The 18,335-nt window shown below is 51.6% G+C and overlaps 1 protein-coding gene and 1 long non-coding RNA gene across 4 annotated transcripts in view; both read left to right on the forward strand.

Annotated features, from left to right (window-relative positions):
* LOC309520839 (dual specificity protein phosphatase 10-like) overlaps positions 1-18,335 on the forward strand; it is a 143,246-nt gene that overhangs the window by 2,767 nt on the left and 122,144 nt on the right. The window contains exons 1-4 of one of the 3 annotated variants that reach the window (XM_082202753.1): positions 1,475-1,605; positions 9,743-10,971; positions 13,698-13,997; positions 14,414-17,397. In XM_082202753.1, coding sequence (XP_082058879.1) covers positions 9,756-10,971; positions 13,698-13,997; positions 14,414-14,679 — 1,782 coding nt within the window. In that variant the 5' untranslated portion in view covers positions 1,475-1,605; positions 9,743-9,755 and the 3' untranslated portion in view covers positions 14,680-17,397. Of the gene's footprint in view, positions 1-1,474; positions 1,606-9,742; positions 10,972-13,697; positions 13,998-14,413; positions 17,398-18,335 lie in introns of those variants that run through there. The other 2 variants (XR_014214452.1, XM_082202752.1) reach the window with 2 other exon arrangements.
* Positions 11,214-18,335, forward strand: part of LOC309520882 — a 169,223-nt gene continuing 162,101 nt past the window's right edge. The window contains exon 1 of the long non-coding RNA XR_014214455.1: positions 11,214-11,234. This is a non-coding gene — a long non-coding RNA (uncharacterized lncRNA). The remainder of the gene's footprint in view (positions 11,235-18,335) is intronic.

Below are 18,335 nucleotides of genomic sequence, written 5' to 3' on the forward strand. Positions count from 1 at the left end.
TCCCGCCAGCATAGCCAGTGGTCTGGGATCATGGGAATTTTAGTCTGACAACACCAAGTTGGCTACCACTGGTGTTAAGGCAGTGCCCACCCCCGCAGCCCTTGCACCTTCTGACTTCCTTGTGTCCAAACTGTTGTAAAGAATCTCAACTTTCTTGGATATGCATAGCCAAAATCTAGGTCACGCGCTGCCAAATCTGAAGTTGTGGCTGCGAAGAAGGTTTTCTCGTGGCTGGCAGATTAGGTTTCGCTGTTACGTCTAGTGAGTTGACGCCGAAAGCCACTTCACACATGCCAGAGGAGGACAAGTGTCTGAGGATGCCTGCATGTGTGAATGAGCCACTAACAGAAGAAACCTGAGCATTGTACTCTGTTGGACAGAATGCCAGTTTAAGTGTTTTGCTGCCAGTCTCCAACTCTCGGGAAGATTTGAGTGCTGTGAATGCATGCTGCCAACCAATATTGAAAGGTGTGCGGACAACCCTCACCTTGGGTGAGTGGGGCTGATGTTCTGAATGGGTGCACATGAAAGCCTTTGCCCCCTTTGGGAAGTAAACCTAGGAATACCAAGGCTGGATCCCAGATGTAGCTGCGTTTGGCTTTTTGGATACAAGGCTGATGAAATGAAGCCAGAGGCAGAGTGTGTGAAGACAAATATCCATCAATGTGTTCCAGAAATCACAATGCATGGAACAAGGAGTTGTGTGCAGTTGGGGAGAGCTACCTGTTACTTTTTTGGGGGGTGGGGTGGGGAAGTGGGCCGTGGAAGCAATCTCAGTGCCCTCTGCATATTTGCTGGACTACAACTCTCATGAGTCTTCATCATGGACTATGGTGGTGCTGACGGCAGAGAGTTCAATCCCTGGCTGCTCCACATAAAAAGAAGGCAAGGGGAAATATATTTCTCTGCCTTAGATCCTGGAGAGATGCTGCCAGTCAGAGTGGGCTGCACTGGGTTAAATGGACAAATAGTCTGATACAGGATATAAGGTGGCTTTCCATGTTCTGTAGGAAAGTTTGTCTGTTGCTGTACATACAGAGGCTGTTGAAAAGAACAGCAACCGCCGTCACATCGATTGCAGCACAGCCTTGTAAGGTAGACCGGGATTATTGTGCCCTTGCTGCAGATGGGAGGACTGCAAGAACCGGGGGAAGTTCCCCAATGTGCCAAAATTGGAATCAAAGGCTTTGGGTGATTCATACCAATTAATCCCGGTCAGCCTCGCATCCTTTCCTGTTGTTACCAGATGAGACATTGCAAATGCCGATTGGAACTCCGCGTTCCGCCCATCAGCATGTTTTGGGAGGCGGCAGGGAGCACCCGGAGGCCCAGGGACATGTGGAATCCCCTGGAGGCCTCTCCCCCTCCTCGTCTCTCCCCCCCCACACCCCGCCCCCGACACAGCATATCTAGGGCCAAGTGGTGAGCTCATGGTGTGGGGTGAAACCCGAGGAGACAGATGCCCTCATTGGGCACTGCCAGGCTATGAGCTCAGGAGGGTATTTTTAGAGGCAGCACACAACTTCATTTGGTGGAGGAGAGAGCTGAACGGCAGCCCAAAAGGAAGTGAACAGGCGCTGCAGGGGGACCACCAGCCACGTCAGGGTGAGTGTTTGCAGGGGGGGGGGGACCTCGTCTTTCTTCCTTTCTTTCAAGTGCATTTGGAGAGTGTACACCGACCCAAGCTGGAAAGGGAGATGCGTGCACTGCAGAGTGTGCAGATGTCTGTACACACACACGTGCACACAGCCGTTTTGTGCGTCCACAAAGCGGCGGGCGCCCGCCTGCGTGTACAAATCCGATTCAGGCAGGAGGGAAGGAAGCGATGTGTCGGAGGGCTTTGGAATTCCCTGAACGCAAAGCAGGCTGAGCTTCAGGGCTGAGCAGAGGGATGGAAATCCCCGCCGGTGTGTAGTGAGCATGGGTGTTGGTTGTGTAGAAAGCAATGCCAGGGGGAGGTGGTGTGCACAGACCAGAGAGGGTGTATGCTTGAATGGCTAGATTGTGCAATGGAGAGCCTGTGTGCAGCTAAATTGTCTAGTGCATGTGTGCGTATAAACTTCTTTGAGCACATGGTGTTTGCAGGAAATGTGGCGTGTTAATAAACTGACCATGACTCTGTGTGTGTGTGTGTGTGTGTGTGTGTGTGTGTGTCCCAGTGTTAGAGCATCTGCCTTTCATGCAAAAGGTCCCTAGTTTAATTCCTGGCACTTCCAGGTACAGCTGAAACCCTGGACAGCTGCTGCCAGTCAGTGTAGGTGATACTGAGCTGGATGGGCCAATGTTCTGACTCTTTGTGAAGCAGCTTCCTCTGTGTATATGCGGGTGAGAGACAGACAGACAGAGTGAGTGTGCAAGTGTACCGTATATGTGCCACGAAGCGCAGAGGCACGTGCCGAACACAGTACTTCGCACGAGGGAGTTTTCGCTGGCGAGGAGCGTTCTTTGGGGGATGCTTGCATGCATTACTTATTCTTATAATGATTAATTACTGTAGCCCCATCAATGTCAAACACACTTTACATAGTTTCCCAGGAAAGAGGGAGGCAGAGGTCCCTGCCCTCAAGGAGACCACAGTGCAAATGCTGCCGGCGGGGGAAATCATCATTCCAGCAATTTCTTAATGGGAGCATTACGTTATTGGGGTGGGCGAGCTATTTGTGGAGCAGAATTCCTCGCTACTTTGGTAGGGGGAGGCTGAGAAGGGAGAGCTGCTTTCTAAGGCCCTCCCCGCTGCAAGATCTCATGGGAGATGTTGGGGGTCTAGAATGACAGGCAGCTCCAGGATGGAATGGGGAAGCAGTGAGAGAAAAAAGCACAGAGTTTTAAAAAGGTGAGGCAGCAGTTGATGGGAAAGCTTCTGTTTGCAATCCTGCCTGTCAGAGCAACTGTCCAGATCAGGTGTGGAGACTTCTGTATGTTGCTAAACTACAACTCCCATCATCCTTAGCCATCAGCCATGTTGGCAGGGGCTGATGGGAGCTGTGGTTCAGCAACATCTGGAAGGCCAAAGGTTCCCCACACTTGAGCTACATGGATGAGCAGCCTGGTTGGTTATAAGGCAGGCTTCGTCAACCTGGTGCCCCTTCCAGATGTTTTGAGCTGCGACTACTGGCTGCGTTGTCTGGGGCTGACGGGTGTTGGTTTCAAAGAACAACATCTGGAGGAGGGTGCCAGATCGGTGGAGATTGTCTTAGAGATATCTGCCGGAGATAATCGGGGTGTAAGGAGAAGCAAGAACAAAGTAGTGGAACAGGGCAGGGCTAACCCTCAGCCAGGAATTTTGCAGGAAGGAGGAGTTGCAATAATCCTTGCAAACCAGCCAGAGCATAAATGCAGATTGACCTACTCCAGCCGAAAAAGTTATTTCATTGTCTTGCTTCCTATGGACTAAAATCTTGCCTGCCCAGTGGCATAGCGTGGGTTGTCAGCACCCGGGGCAAGGCAAGTAATTTGCGCCCCCTAACCTGGAGCAGGGTCCCCATAGATCCCCTCGTGAGCGCCCCCCCAGATGTTGCGCCCGGTGCGGCCGGCCCCCCCTGCACACGCTACGCCACTGTGCCTGCCCATTTTTGCTAGATAGAGACGGAATGTGTTTAGCTTTTTTTAACAGCAGCTGAACACAAGAGCCAGGGTGCTGTAAGGGTTAAGAGTGTCTGATCCACACTCTGACATGATGCCCACTGAGGGCTGTGGGTATGCACTTACCGTGCATTTAATGGACTTGGTTTCCCCAAAAAGCATCCTGGGAACTGTAGTTTACCGCTCGCAGAGCTACTATTCCCAGCATCGTTAAGAAACTACAGTTCTCAGGATCCTTTGAGTGCTTTAAATGTACACTGTGTACGCAGACACTGTCTCTCACCCTAACCCGCCTCGCAGGGTTCTTGGGAGGATAAAACTGGGGAGGGGGAGAATCATCTTCATCACCTTGAACTCCTCTGGAGAAAGGTGGGGTTGAAATGCAATGAATAAATAAGTCAGGGAGAGGGGATTAGAATATCCAGTTGGTGGACAGTCTCCCCCGCCCCCAAATCATCCAAGGCAGTGTGGTGATGCAATTCCTTTTTCTGCAACCGAGGGCGGAGCTTTCTCCCCCTCTGCATCCCCAAGTGCTGCACTCGGCTGTCGCGCGCAATCGCCCCTCGCTTGCCGGGCACACGGTTGATGGAAATAACAGCGCTGTCGCCCCAGATTAGTGTCGCTGGGCTGTGTGGCTGTTCTGCAAAAGAACCTCCGGGAGAAGGAGACTTTTGTGCTGGCTGAGTGTGTGGGCGGGGACGCAGGCAAGCCAAGATTATAATTCCTAGGTTTTTTTAAATTTTATTTTAAAGGGGTGGCAGAAGATAGGCGCAGAACCGCGGGGCTTTGGCTGCAGATGGGTATATATAGGTCACTAGGAAATAGGGGACTTTGAGATTGCGGGATGTGGAAGAGGGAGAGGCGAGGAGCAGGCAGAGGAAACTGGGTGTTTGCAGAGGGGTATTTTGTTTTCTGCATGCACATGTTACACAAATCAAACATGCACACACAATTTAGCTGTGAGTCCTGTATCGCAGGGGGTTGGACTGTATGACCTTTGGGGATCCCTTGCAGGTGGTGGATGAAGGAGGGGGTAGAGATTTGGAGAGGGAGGGTCCCATAGATCTGGGACAGAGCTCGCTGCTTTCCACATAGAAGTGTGCAGGTTCAGTGTCTGGACCTACAGCAAAAACAGAGGTGGGAAAATTCATTCAGCCCAAGAGCCAGGAAGGTTTCTGGGGGCTGCATGCCAGTGGTGGGAGGGGCCAGAGGCAAAAGTGGGCGGGGCAACAAATGCACACATAACTTTTGTACAGTAGGCAAATTTCTACACTCAGTCACACATCCTCCATCCAGGCAACCAAAAGGCATGATCAGAGTTCAGGGACCAATCCCAGCCAGGCAGAAACACTCCAGGAGGGTGTGGAGCAGGCATAGGCAAACTGGGCCCTCCAGCTGTTTTGGGACTACAACTCCCATCACCCCTAACTAACAGGACCAGTGATCAGGGATGGTGGGAGTTGTAGTCCCAAAACATCTGGAGGGCCGAGTTTGCCTATGCCTGGTGTGGAGGGAGGGCCATTGAGGGGTGTGGCCTGGGGAGAGGGGGTGTGGCTTCAAGAAGGTGGGGGTAACCGGGCAAAATCATCCATTAGCATATAAGCTACTACAGTGTCAACCACACAGTGTTTCTCAAACTTGGGCCCCCGGCTGTTGTTGGACTACTACTCCCATCATCCCTGACCATTGGTCCTGCTAGCCAAGGATAAGCTGAGCCTGGCAGATAAGCTAAGCCTGGCAGGAGATCTTACTCTATGGTCTTAACCCTTTCATGCATTAATTAAACTTAAGCATGTTGATTATATGAGGTTGGTTATCTCACAGTTTGGGGGTTGAGGGAGAGCGGCACAGACATCAGGGCAGAGCCAGCCTTCCCGAATCTGGCACCCTCCAGATGCCATTGGACTATAACTCCCAACAGCCCTGCCTGCAAGGCCAGAGGCCGGGAATGATGGGAGTTGTGGTCCGACAACATCTGGAGGGCCAAAGGTTGGGAAAGGCTGCTGTGCAGCAACCACACACAAACCCAGAGAGAAAGAGAGAGTTCTTAATTTTTGTTTGTCTCTGTTTTAGTTTCTTCCTCCGCAGTCCCAGGCGCCTTGTTCCCCAGGCGGCATGCAGCGAAAGGGTTTCTTAGCAAGCCTGGCAAACATCGCAAGGCTGCTGTGGTCCTTGGTGTCTCGATCAAACGCTCACACACACAAGCCACACACACAGAGCCCTTGAGCGGCTTCTGCCCTTCAGAACAGAGGCTGCTTCCCTCCATCCCAGAAGTGTGAAAAACGCTTGCAGAGGAGGGTGTTGCTGGGCACGTGCTCACACCCTCAGTGCCCACAACCCCCCAAAAAGCAAAGTGTTTTTCTTATTCTTATTCTCTCCCCCCCCCCCGTGTGTGTGTGTGTGTTGGAAAATGTGATTTTGGAAGAAGATGGCTAATCTCTCCTTGGCACGGAACCTAGCGCCTTTGAATCTTTTTCCAAGTCCCTGCAGGGAAATGTGGCAGGGAGGTGTATTTTTCTTGATAACACGGCTTTAATGGGGATTGGGGGGTGGGGTGGGGAGGATGCATCAAGAAAGCTGGAATGGGGGCGGGGGGGGGGGGAGAGAAAGAGAAAGGAGGCTGATCCAGGATCTCTTCCTCCTGCTCCAGCAGCACATGAAGTGCTGGAAAGATCTGAGGGTGGGGGAGCCAGCATGTTTGACTCCCATCAGAAAGCCCTTTTGCTAAACCTGACCCAGTTTGTATCTAGAGAGAGAGGATGTTTTTTAAAGCAAGAGGGGGAATAAGGAATTTAGTTAAGCGTTCCTTGGCTCTTAGTGGCATTCTCCTCCCCACTCCCCCAGTTTTTAACCACAAATGAAATTAGATGCTGCTTGATTGTATAATCATCATCAAATTGTAGAATTGATAGAAGGGGCCCCAGGGTCATCTAGCCCAACCCCCTGCCGTTCATTATTATCATGAACGATCATGTAATTCATGGCATCAAAAGCAGGGTGGACATACCAAGTGAAAGGATTTAAACATAAACAGAGGGAGAAGGAGGTCATTAATTGATCGAAACCCACTTTCCACCAATTAATGACTACCTCTCAGTTTTCCCATGTGTAAAATTGGAATGAAATAGTGGGCAAGCTTCACCGCTTTGTGACGGCAGATGCAGCAAGGATTTCGTCAGCACATACAGCGTGGGTGTACCCCACGGTGAAAAGAAAAGATGAAAGGAAGGAAGGAATATTAAGATATACCAGGGATGATGGCTAGAGCTGGCCAAGCAAGTAGCATGTAGAGCTAAGTCATAAGCCCACAATTCCGGACAAGTGCACAGCACACATACACAAACAGACGCAGAATTTAGCAATCTAAGAATTATCAGTTTTTGAGGGTTTCTTTTTTCTTAAGACTCTAGTCCTTAAGGCTGTGATAATCAGTCATAAAGAATTTATTCCTTTATTGCATTTATTTCTCACCATTACCCCAAGAAGCTCAAGGCTGTGTTCATGGTTCTCCCCTTCTGATCCCCACAACAACCTTGCGAAGTAGGCTGAGAGCCAGTGACTGGCCCGAGGTCCCTCAGTGGGCTTCATGGCCAAGAGGGCATCTGAATCCTGGTCTCTCCCAAGTCCGAATTCGACACCCTAATTACTACACCACACTGACTCTCAGTGTGAATGATGTCTGCTGGAACCTTTTAAATTAGAGGGGCACTCATTACAATTGCTAGCAATTCAGGGAACAGAGGTCTATTCCTTTCCCCATGATAAGCTGGCACTAGATAAGAATACAGTGGTACTTCAGGTTAAGAACTTAATTCGTTCTGGAGGTCCGTTCTTAACCTGAAACTGTTCTTAACCTGAGGTACCACTTTAGCTAATGGGGCCTCCCACTGCTGCTGCGCCGCTGCCACACGATTTCTGTTCTCATCCTGAGGTAAAATTCTTAACCCGAGGTACTATTTCTGGGTTAGCAGAGTCTGTAACCTGAAGCATCTGTAACCCGAGGTACCACTGTACGGTGAAAATAAATCAGTAAATCTGACAGAGAAGCAACACTAGAATCCCATTTCCCCACTCCAAGGCAGAATTTGTCAATTATGATTTAAGTGCCAAATGTATGCATGCAGCAAGCTATCACAACACTAAAATACATAACCAAACAAACCATACCTGGATTTAGTCCAGAGAATTGGCTACCTGCTTAAGCCAGGACAAAATGATGACACCTGTCTGGGGAAGGTGAGCGAAGGAGCAAAATGCCACAGGTGAGGGAAGCAGCTGTGAAGATTTCTGGCACAAAGCCTCTGCCACAGGTGTGGGGAGCCTTTGGCCCTCCAGATATTGTCGGACCACATGCTTGCTAGGACTGATGGGAGTTGTAGTTCATCAACATCACTCTAGCTCATTAACCAATCAGGAAACCTGGAGTACAGCCAATCAGAGCCTGAGGAAAAACTCCCAGGCCTGGTGGCCAGACACTGGCTTCTCAGGGTGCTTCTGGTGATGCATTAAGGTAATTTGAGCCTGTGGCTCTGCAGACCACCAGCTATGGCAACTGGGAGTGGTTGTAACATCTGGAGGGCCACAGGTTCCTCATCCATGGGCTCCGTCAGGTTTTGAATGTAAAGGAAAGTGTTCCCCTGAGCATGTGCAGAGAGCTATACTTCTTGGTGCTGAGTAACCCAAAGCCAGTTGCCTCACCCATTATCTGGAGAAAGATGGGGGTGAGAAATACACGGAGAACGTCCAGTCGCCAGAGCGCAAGACTCTTAATCTCAGGGTTGTGGGTTCAAGCCCCTCCTTGGGCAAAAGATTCCTGCATTGCAGGGGGGTTGGGCTAGATGACCCTCATGGTCCCTTCCAACCCTATAATTCTATGATTGTATCTCAAAGGCTTGGAAGCCTTTGCCTGCCATGGGGAAGACCAGTCAGGTTGGCATTCCTGGCGAGTCCCCCTGGGGAGGGCATTCCACGACTGGCGTGCCAACTGATAGAAGGCATTCTCTGGAAGACTTCCACTTCGCTACCCATGGCAGCCTTCCCTGTTTAATGCAGGGATGGAGAACCTGCAGCCCTCTCTTTGTTGCCAGGATACCAGCCAGCAGGGCCAATGGCGGGAGTTTTCACCCAGTGTCAGATCTGGAGGGCCGCAGATTCCGCTACCTCTCTCAAAGGCTACATGCACACTGGGACCTGCAATCAGTGGTGGACCTACATTTTTGAGGCCCTGAAGAATGAACTGCTACGGGGTCCCCTTTGCAACCGACAACAAGGTCTGGGTGATCTTAGTTAACGGGGTTGTTCCACAACAGTTCACCACAATTCTTTTTTTTTTTTAATTAAAAAATAGCCACTGCATTTCATATTTTGATTAAAATTGCTCTACTAGACTATTTCACATCTCAAAGTCACTTGTGTGAATTCAAGCTATTTGCGGGGTGTGTGTGTGAAAATTAGGGAAATGTTATTTACATTCATGATGTGTCATAAAATGATTGTGGGTTGTGCGATTCAAATCGGGTCTACTAGACCCATTTTTTAAAAAAGCAATGCAGAGTAAAGTAATTTCTGGTGGGGCCCTGGGATTAGAGGCCCTGAAATTTATGCTTCATTAGTTTCATGGTAGATCTGCCCCTGGCTGCAGTTTGTTAGAAGCGCTGGGAATTGTAGCTGGCTGAGGTGTAAACTAGTGTGCCCAGGGAAATAATGCGTTTGAGTATGCAATTCCCACATTGTAATACAGTGGTACCTCGGGTTAAGTACTTAATTCATTCTGGAGGTCCGTTCTTAACCTGAAACTGTTCTTAACCTGAAGCACCACTTTAGCTAATGGGGCCTCCTACTGCCGCCACACTGCCAGAGCACAATTTCTGTTCTCATCCTGAAGCAAAATTCTTAACCCGAGGTACTATTTCTGGGTTAGCGGAGTCTGTAACCTGAAGCGTATGTAACCTGAGGTACCACTGTATCTGGATCGTGTGGGGTGGTAGAGCTCAAGGAAACATCCCTGGCAAAAGAAAGAAAACATGGGCGCCATCTTGCTGCATGCTCTTCTGAGCCCGGTTTTGTGAACCGGGAAGGGCAGGGTATAAATAAAAATTTATTATTATTATATATTATAATCTCTCTCTCTCCTCCCCCCCCTCTCTCTTTCCCCCTGCAGTTCACCTTTCCCAATGCCTCCCTCGCCTCTGGAAGAACGGATCGGCGTGCTGCAGCGACCCAAAACTTTGGCCTTGCGCCTCAACCACAGCTTTGCCAACGGGGGCACCCCAGGCGGTGGCGAGAAGCAGCCCCCGGTGGCCTCCAGAGCGCCTGGCCAGGCCGCCCCGGCTCCCGCGAAGGCGCCCTGCGACGAGGCCGCACGCCGGGGGACGCCGGGCATCCTGCAGCCCAACCACTCTCACACCATTGACATCAAGCTGACGGTGGGAGGCGTGCAGAGCCTGTCGCCTGAGAGGAACGTCTCCCTGCAGCTGGACCTCAAGCAGGCCGAGCCTAAGCCGAAAGGCCTCGCTGGGCCCCAGCTGAAGGTCTTCTTGCCCCAGGCGAAGCTCAAGAAGCGCTGCTTCAAGGAGAACTCCAAACCGGCGGTGCTGGACACATCCACCAGCTCCTCCTGCCTCTCCAGCCCCGCCATGCACCCCCTCAAATGTGGATGCCGCGGCTGCTGGCGCCTCATGCGCTGCGAGGACGCCGGACCCAAGGGCGGCTTGCTCTCCCTGGGCTGCTTCTCCTGCCGCTCCAGCCTGCGCTCCCTCAGCTGCTCCAGCTGCAGCCCGCCGTCCGTCAAGAAGCTGGGGTGCCTGCCTTGCGCCCCCTCCTCGGCCCTGCGCTCCCTGGCCTGCCTGGCTTGCAACCCCTCAGTCAAGTCGGGCAGCTCCTCCTGTAGCTTCTGCAGCAGCGACCCCATCGTGGCCTACGACCCCCGGGCGGGCTCGTCCCCGGCCCCCAGCTGCGGGGACGACGATGACTACAGCGTCCGCACCATCTGGCCCGACGAGCTGGCCAAGAAAATGACACGGTCCCGGGCGCAACAGCAGCAGCAGCAGCACGTCTCCCCGCTCATCCTGGACTGCCGCAACCTGATGGAATACACCAAGAGCCAGCTTCAGGGCGCCATGCGCTTCGGAGCAGCCGACGCAGCGGGCCGGAGGCGGCTCCAGCAGGGGAAGATGGCCATGCTGGATTTCATCTCCTCGCGGGGAGGCTGCGACGCAAGGGACTCCTCGCTGCAGCGTCTCTGGGCCAAGGAGCCCGGCGGCCGCGCCAGTCCGGAGCCTCTCCCCGCCAGCCCCCCCAAGCCCCGCAAAACGCAGCCCTCCCAGAATCTGCACCTGGTGCTGGATCTGCTCAACAAAGATGGCGGGCAGGAAGGGGTCGGCCGGAGAGGTGAGCTGGGGGTTCTAGGTGCCGACTGCTGTGGTGGCGGCAGAAGTTGCATTGGTGTGTCAAAAGTTCTTTCTCCTGGGGCCACCACCTCCCTAGTTGCCCTGAGCCTTCTGCTGCTCCGAGGGGAATGCGTTTTGGGCTAACACACTGTCTCCCCGCTTTAAAGAACTCCTGCCTCCAGACAAGAGGTTGATTATTTCTGCAAGGCTGCCGCTTATCCATCAGCCTTGAGTTTCCCTCGGGTCCTTCTCAGGCTTCCTGAGGTTATATTTTTCCTTCGTACATTTTGTTCCACATTGAACTACCTGTTTCCCGGTTGGTAATAATAATAATAATTTATTATTTATAGGCCATCCATCTGCCTGGGTTTCCCCAGCTACTCTGGGCGGCTCCCAACAGAATTAATGATGATGATGATGATGATGATGATGATGATAATAATATAAAAAGCAATAAAACATCAGACATTAAAAACTTCCCTGAACGGGGCTGCCTTCACATATCTTCTAAAAGTCAGATAGTTGTTTATTTCCTTGACATCTGATGGGAGGGTGTTCCACAGGGTGGGTGCCACTACTGAGAAGGCCCTCTGCCTGGTTCCCTGTAACCTCAATCTTGCAGGGAGGGAACCTCCAGAAGGCCCTCAGTGCTGGTCCTCAGTGTCTGGGCAGAACAATGGGGGTGGAGGTGCTCCTTCAGGGCCAAGACCGTTTAGGGCTTTAAAGGTCAACACCAACACTTTGAATTGTGCTCGGAAACAAACTGGGAGCCAATGTAGGATGTAGACTCCCCTTGAAAGCCACAGGGAGAAAGGAAGTTTGGAGGAGAACCATAGGTGCTCCCTAGAGTTCATTGGGAGAGATATGGGAAATTAAACCACAAAACATTATGTTGATAGAATGAATACAGCAGGAAGACACAACAGGGCAGTTCTTTCCATGCATGTTTTCCCTATGCCAATTGGGTTAGGTTTAAGATTTGCACCACTCCACCATCTCTTTGGTGACCTCATCCCAGCTGCATGAGCAGATGGCAAGATGCGAAGGGGGGCTTCACACACCCCCAGTTCCCCCCCACCTCACTTTTAGCACCTGTTCAAAACCCCATTGAACCAGAATGAACTCTACCCAGCTGGTAGCATGACATCATTTCTTTGACCTTCTTTCACACTTGCCCCCTCCCTTCTCCCCAGCCCCTGCCAGCCCCCACCATGGAGGGTGGGGTGTCATTTTACATAGCAGATGTTTTAGGTCAGGAAGAAGAACAAGTCCCCTCCCTTTCCGCCCCCACCTTCCTCCCACAGAAAACTGCAAAGAAGAAAGGGGAAGCCACTCCAAGTGATTTGGTTAGCACCAATTTGGAGCAGACGGAGTTCCCTTATACGGAATTGGACCGCTGACCTATCTAGCTCAGGCTGCCTGCTCTGACTGCCTGAAACTTGGGGTTTCAGGCAGGGAGCTTTCCCATCCCTATCTAGAGATGTCACTGGGGGGTTGAACCTGCATTTAAGCAGAGGCTCTCACACGACCTTTTTCAGGGGTTGTTTCTGTGGGGTGGGCACAGAAGAGATTCAGAAACTCACAACTTTGAATATTACTCTGCCACCAAATTGACCAGCTTTGGGTGTCACACAGAGCTCTTTTCCCGTGTTGTGCCTTTAGGTAATTTTATACCTTGGACTTCAGCATCTGGCTGGGATGGGGGTGGCTGGAGAGGCTCTTTGGTGCCCCACCTGCCCACCAGTGGTGGCCAGTGGTCAGGGGTGATGGGAATTGTAGTGCAAAACATCTAGAGCAGGTGCAGCGGGCAAAGGGGGGGAACCTTTGGCTGTCCAGATGCTGATGAACTACACATCCCATCAGTGCCAGCAAGGATAGCGTACGACCAGGGAAGATGTGAGCTGTAGCTCAACCACATCTGGAGGGCTAAAGGACCCCCACACCTGATCCAGAGTGCCCCCCCCATTCACTTGCTTCAAAATTAGGGAGCGCCAGCCCTGCTGTTTTTCCAGCTCCCTGTCCCCAACACACCTTTTTCTGAGTGGGGCTCTGTGCCTACACCTCCATCCAAACATCCCACCTTGGCAGCATGACTGAGAGGTCATTGGGAGGGCAGCTGCTTTGCAGGGGGAAAGTCTCTGGTTTCATCCACAGCATCTCCAGCTAAGGTTAGGGAGACCACGCCGCCCCAAAATCCTGGAGTGGTGCTGACTGTCAGTGCAGACAATACTGAGATAGGCAATTGTCTATCACTGCAGTCTAGTGCAAGACTCCTTGAGGATCATTTGATGCAAACACTCCAAATAAATAAGGAAATGAGAGCAAAATGTTTTGCCTGTGCTCACATCCTTGGTTTCTAACTGCTCAGCCAAACCTACTGATCGATTAAAACTTCGCAGCCCTAATTAAAATTGAATTATTACAATTCATTTCTTTACTCGCTTACACAAAGCTTTTTATCCTGCCAGAAAAGGCTCCCAGATCAGCTTACAAATGTCAGTGGTAAAATAGTCCCTGCCCTCAGGCTTAATTTAAAGAAAGTGAGAAAGAAAGAAAGAAAGAAAGAAAGAAAGAGAGAGAGAGAGAGAGAGAGAGAGAGAGAGAGGGGGCACACACAAAAGGAAAACAGATTGGGAGGGAGGAGGAAAAAATAAAACTCAAGCACTTTTTCTGCACAATGCTTCCACTCCAGGGACTCAACCCCTTTGCTTTGTGTTTTGACCACAGGCAGTCTGATTGGGCCAGATGTTGCGGACGGCCCAGATGACTTGGGCCCCCCACTCACGCCTGACCTGGAGAATGCAGAGCTGAGCCCCATTCTGCCCTTCCTGTTCCTGGGCAACGAACGAGACGCGCAGGACCTCGAACGGATGCTGAGCCTCAACGTGGGGCACGTTCTCAACGTCACCACCCACCTGCCCCTGTACCACGCCGACAGCGGGCGCCTGCGCTACAAGCGCCTCCCCGCCACCGACAACAACCGCCAGGACCTGCGCCAATACTTCGAGGAAGCTTTTGAGTTCATTGGTGAGGTCTAGTCCTGCGGCGAAATAAAGGGGAGGGTGTAGCTCAGTGGCAGAGCGTCCGTCTTGCATGCAGCAAGTCCCGCGTTCAATCCCTGGCATCTTCCTCTGGAATGGTCTCTTATTTGAAACCCTGATGATTCAAAGCCAGCCAGGATAGACAATAGCTAGATGGATCAAGGGGTCTGACTCTGTACAGGGCAGCATCCTATGTTCCTCATTTCTATTTTCCTCCCAATCTGTTTCCCTTTCTAAAAAAACTTTGCTGCCTGTTCGCCTGGGGCCTATTCTTAACTCGCCATAGGCGAACAGGCAAGGAGCTGTGTATGAAATGGAATTTAGTCCAGGAAGCATTTGTGTGCACCCCCTTTCTCAGGTTAGCGTTGACGCTGTTTCTCCCCCCCCCTTCCCTTACTCCAGAGGAGGCACACCAGAGCGGCAAAGGAGTCCTCATCCACTGCCAGGCCGGCGTCTCCCGCTCGGCCACCATCGTCATCGCCTACCTGATGAAGCACACTCTCATGACCATGGGCGACGCCTACAAATATGTCAAAGGCCGAAGACCCATCATCTCGCCCAACCTCAACTTCATGGGGCAACTGCTGGAGTTCGAAGTGGACCTCAACGCCGGCGTCACACCCCGGATCCTCACCCCCAAGCTGGCCGGAGTGGAGACCGAGGTGTGAACAAGATGGGGGTGCAGGATGAGCTCCGTCAATCTCAGGGCTGGGAAGAAGAGGAAGTGGGGGGCGGGAGTGCAATAAGGGGACTGATGGACGGCTTGTGAGGGCTGAAGCAGTGAGCAGGAATTTGGGGAGGGGGGCTTCTCAACTACTTTATTACATCCCCCCCCCACTTGAGGGAACTTTGCTAAGTCCACCAACCTGAAAACGCTCAGCGTACAAGACGACAGACAACGCCAAAGACTGACGGCGCTCTGTTTTGTAGGTACCGCTGCTGCTGCTGCCGCCATCGGAATTTCGGGGAACAGTTATTTCTACAATGACTTCTGAAAAAAACTTTCTTACCTTTGTGGGGTGGGGAATGGGTGGTGTGTGTGTTTGTGTGTGTGTGATCATGCTGAGTTTTAATTTATTGGGGTGGGGAGTGTGTGTGTATAAATTGGGGGCGGGGGAGTTCTCTTTGTCTTCCCCCCAGTTTTTTTGATCCAGATGCTGATATTGCCTTGCTTTCCACCACGATGGACTAATTTGGGGCTGGGGTATCCTAAGCAATTTACACGTGTGTTTGTTTGTGTGTGTGTGTGCAGTAATGGAAGAGGGGGTGTCCATGGGGAACATTGCGGGTGTGAAACTCCTCTCGCCCCCCCCCCAATTCCCAGCAGATTTTAATGCTCAGGATCACAGAATCTCTTCTGGATAAGAGTGTGGGTGGAAAGAAGGAGGGGGGGCGATTCACTATTAATCTCCCCCCTCCTTTGCTTGGGGTGTATGTGTGGGGGGAGGGGGGGGAGAAGAGCCCTCAATTCTGCCCTCGCATCTAGTTATTTATTTGAACTGTAATTGCTGCTTAGACTCTTTTGACCACCAACCTGTTATGTGGCTCTTAACAAGGGTTAATACTGTGTAACTGATGATATTATGGGATGGGGGGCGGGGACTGGACCCTCCTTTTCCTCCTGCCCCTTCCCTCAAACATATTGTTAAGCACTTCTACCCCCTTTCCCCTCCCCTTCTCAGGGTAATATGATGTAACTGGAACTTGTCTTCCATTAATTAAGGGGTTCAGGGTTTTTTGACAATGGGGAAGGGATGCTGAAACTTGGGGGGGAGTCCCCCTAGGACTCTCTAGCTCCCCTAAATTTTATTTTAGGTTTTTTGGGGCTGGTATGGAGTGGGTGTCGTCGTCTCCCCCCAGCTAATTTATCTTACGATGCAATATAAACACAAAAATTTTGGTTGTTAATGTTAGGTGCTTTAAAGTGTCCCTGCCCCCCACCTCCGGCTCCTCTTCCCGCACCGCACAAAGAGGAGGCAGGGTGTGACATGCGCCCCTTCATGTCAGTGGTCTTTCAGCTGTTCCCAGTCTTTTCCCAAACGGAATTCGAACCCATCACCAGCAAGGAGCAAGTGGGGGGATAAACGTTATGGAGGCTATGGGCCCCATCTCTCCACCAGTGAACTCGCCAATCATACAAAAGCCCAACATCCCAGTCCGTAAAGCTGTGGCACAATATTTGTTTGTTCGGGGATGGGGTAATTTCCCTTGTAATCATCAGCATCTCATCATTTCTGTAGATGTAAAAATACATTGTGGGAGACGTTGCTCTCATCCCCAGGTTTTTGCCAATGTAGCACTCTCTGGAAGTTGCTAGACTCCAGCTCCCATCATTCCTGACCATTGGGGCTGATGGGACTTGGAGTCCAGCAACATCCAGAGTCTCAACCCACCCATCCTCAAATACTCCCAGAACCCTAACCGGGATGGCATGGCACCCACTTGGAACTCATAATTTTCTGGGTGGCTGGAAAAACACCCAATAGCCAAGAGGCCAGGAGATGCAATAAGGTAGCTTGTTCAACCCTCAGCTTGATGATCAGAAATTACTGGTTCAAGGACCTATCACAAGACGCCATAGATGTGCCACCCGCGATTAAGCAGGGGCCACATCTGACCAGACCAGCGCTCCAAACTGCCATTGAAATGTTTTTTAAATCAGTGCCCCCAGCCCCACAAAAAAGATGCTTTAAAATCCTCCAGCCCCCAAATTTCACTTCAGCTATTGAGGTTGGGGTGTTGGTGGTGGTTAGCACCTAAACATGAAAGTGGGATCTGTGTCAGAATGATTGGTGTTTGTGGCTGAGCTGCAGGCAAATCTTCGCTCTCGCCTCTTCTGGAATGCAGAGATGCAGAAGGGCTTCTGTCTGGCTTTGGCGGCTAAGTGACGTTTGTCCAGCTGCGGAAGGGAGCAGTGCAGCTCAGTGGTTAGAGCCTTGCATGCAGAAGGTCCCAGGTTCAATCCCTGGCATCTCCTGGCAGGCCTGGGACTGTCCCTTACCTGAAACCCTGGAGGGCTGCTGCCAGCCAGTGCAGACAGTACTGAGCTGGATGGAGCAGTGGGTCCAGTGCAGCATAAGGCTTGATGTTCCTGAGGAACAGCAAAGCACCCTCTGCTCCCCCCCCCAGTGCAGATCCAGAGTGTCTGGTGAATGCAACAGTTCCTCCCCCCCTTTTTTCCATTTAAAGAGTTTTGTAGTGAAACTAAAATGCCCCACCCCATCCACCCGCTGGACAGGAAGCTGATGTGGTCAAGACTATAAGGTTCCCCCCTTCCCTTTCCTGCTGTGTCTTTTTGGATCTCGTCTTTGTTATTTATTGGGCCCAAGTGCGAGGCCCCAGCGTCATAATTTATTAAACGTGGTCTTTCTCTTTTTTTGTAACAAGACTCTGTCTCTCTTGGGGGTGGGAGAAGTGGGGAGATCAAGCCAACGTCTACTCAAAGGTTGAACTCAGCCCTGGTGTCCCTTTCAAAGCAGAAAGAAAACCCACTGAGACCTTGGAAGTCAACAGTGGCAGAGTAATACATACTTCTCTTCTGTCACCCATTCATAATCTAAAAAGGAAGAACTGCCTCATTCCCCCCCCCCAGTCTTCCCCGTGTGGTTGGCTGTTGCTTAACCAACTCGCCCCAGGCGAGTAGCTGTTTGCAAACTGCCACTGAAAGTCCGCAGTGCACAAAGTGGGTCCAGTAGGAATTCGACAGGTTGATCCCCAGTGCTGGGTACATTTTGCAGGATTTATCTCAGGGTTACCTGAGCTGGTCACTGTCATTCTTACTTCACTGGAACGAAGGGCAAGGTGGTAGACTCTGCACTAGTCACGTCTACCCACAGCAGGCTGAGGCTCCTGAATCTTAAGTTAGAACAGGGGTAGGCAACCTAAGGCCCATGGGCCACAAGCGGCCTACGGGGGTCGTTTAATCGGCCCACGAGCCACCCCCAAACTGAGCCCACCCACTCGGTGAGTCCCCATGCGCTGCGCTAAACCGGCACAGCGCGGTGCAGGGACTCACTTCCGTGGCCCTGGAAATCGCATCTGTGCAGACAGAGACGCTGGAAATCACATCTGCACAGATGCAGATGCTGGAAATCGCGGGCGTGTGCACTCACACGTGCACACAATCCGGCCCACGGAGGGATCTCCCTGAGTTAGAACATTGTGGTTAGTCCGTCTGAGATCTAGCCTCCTCTCCTGCAGTGAAGGGTGCCTCCTAATGGCAGCTAGCAAGAACTGCATCAATTTGCAAGCACCTGCAGAAGTGATATTCATTGTGCCCAAAGAATCCTAATTTCACATACATGCTGATTGCTTCCTGAACTGG

This window comes from Podarcis vaucheri (genome assembly GCF_965113315.1).
Source record: "Podarcis vaucheri genome assembly, chromosome: 16".
Classification (NCBI taxonomy): Eukaryota; Metazoa; Chordata; class Lepidosauria; order Squamata; family Lacertidae; genus Podarcis; species Podarcis vaucheri.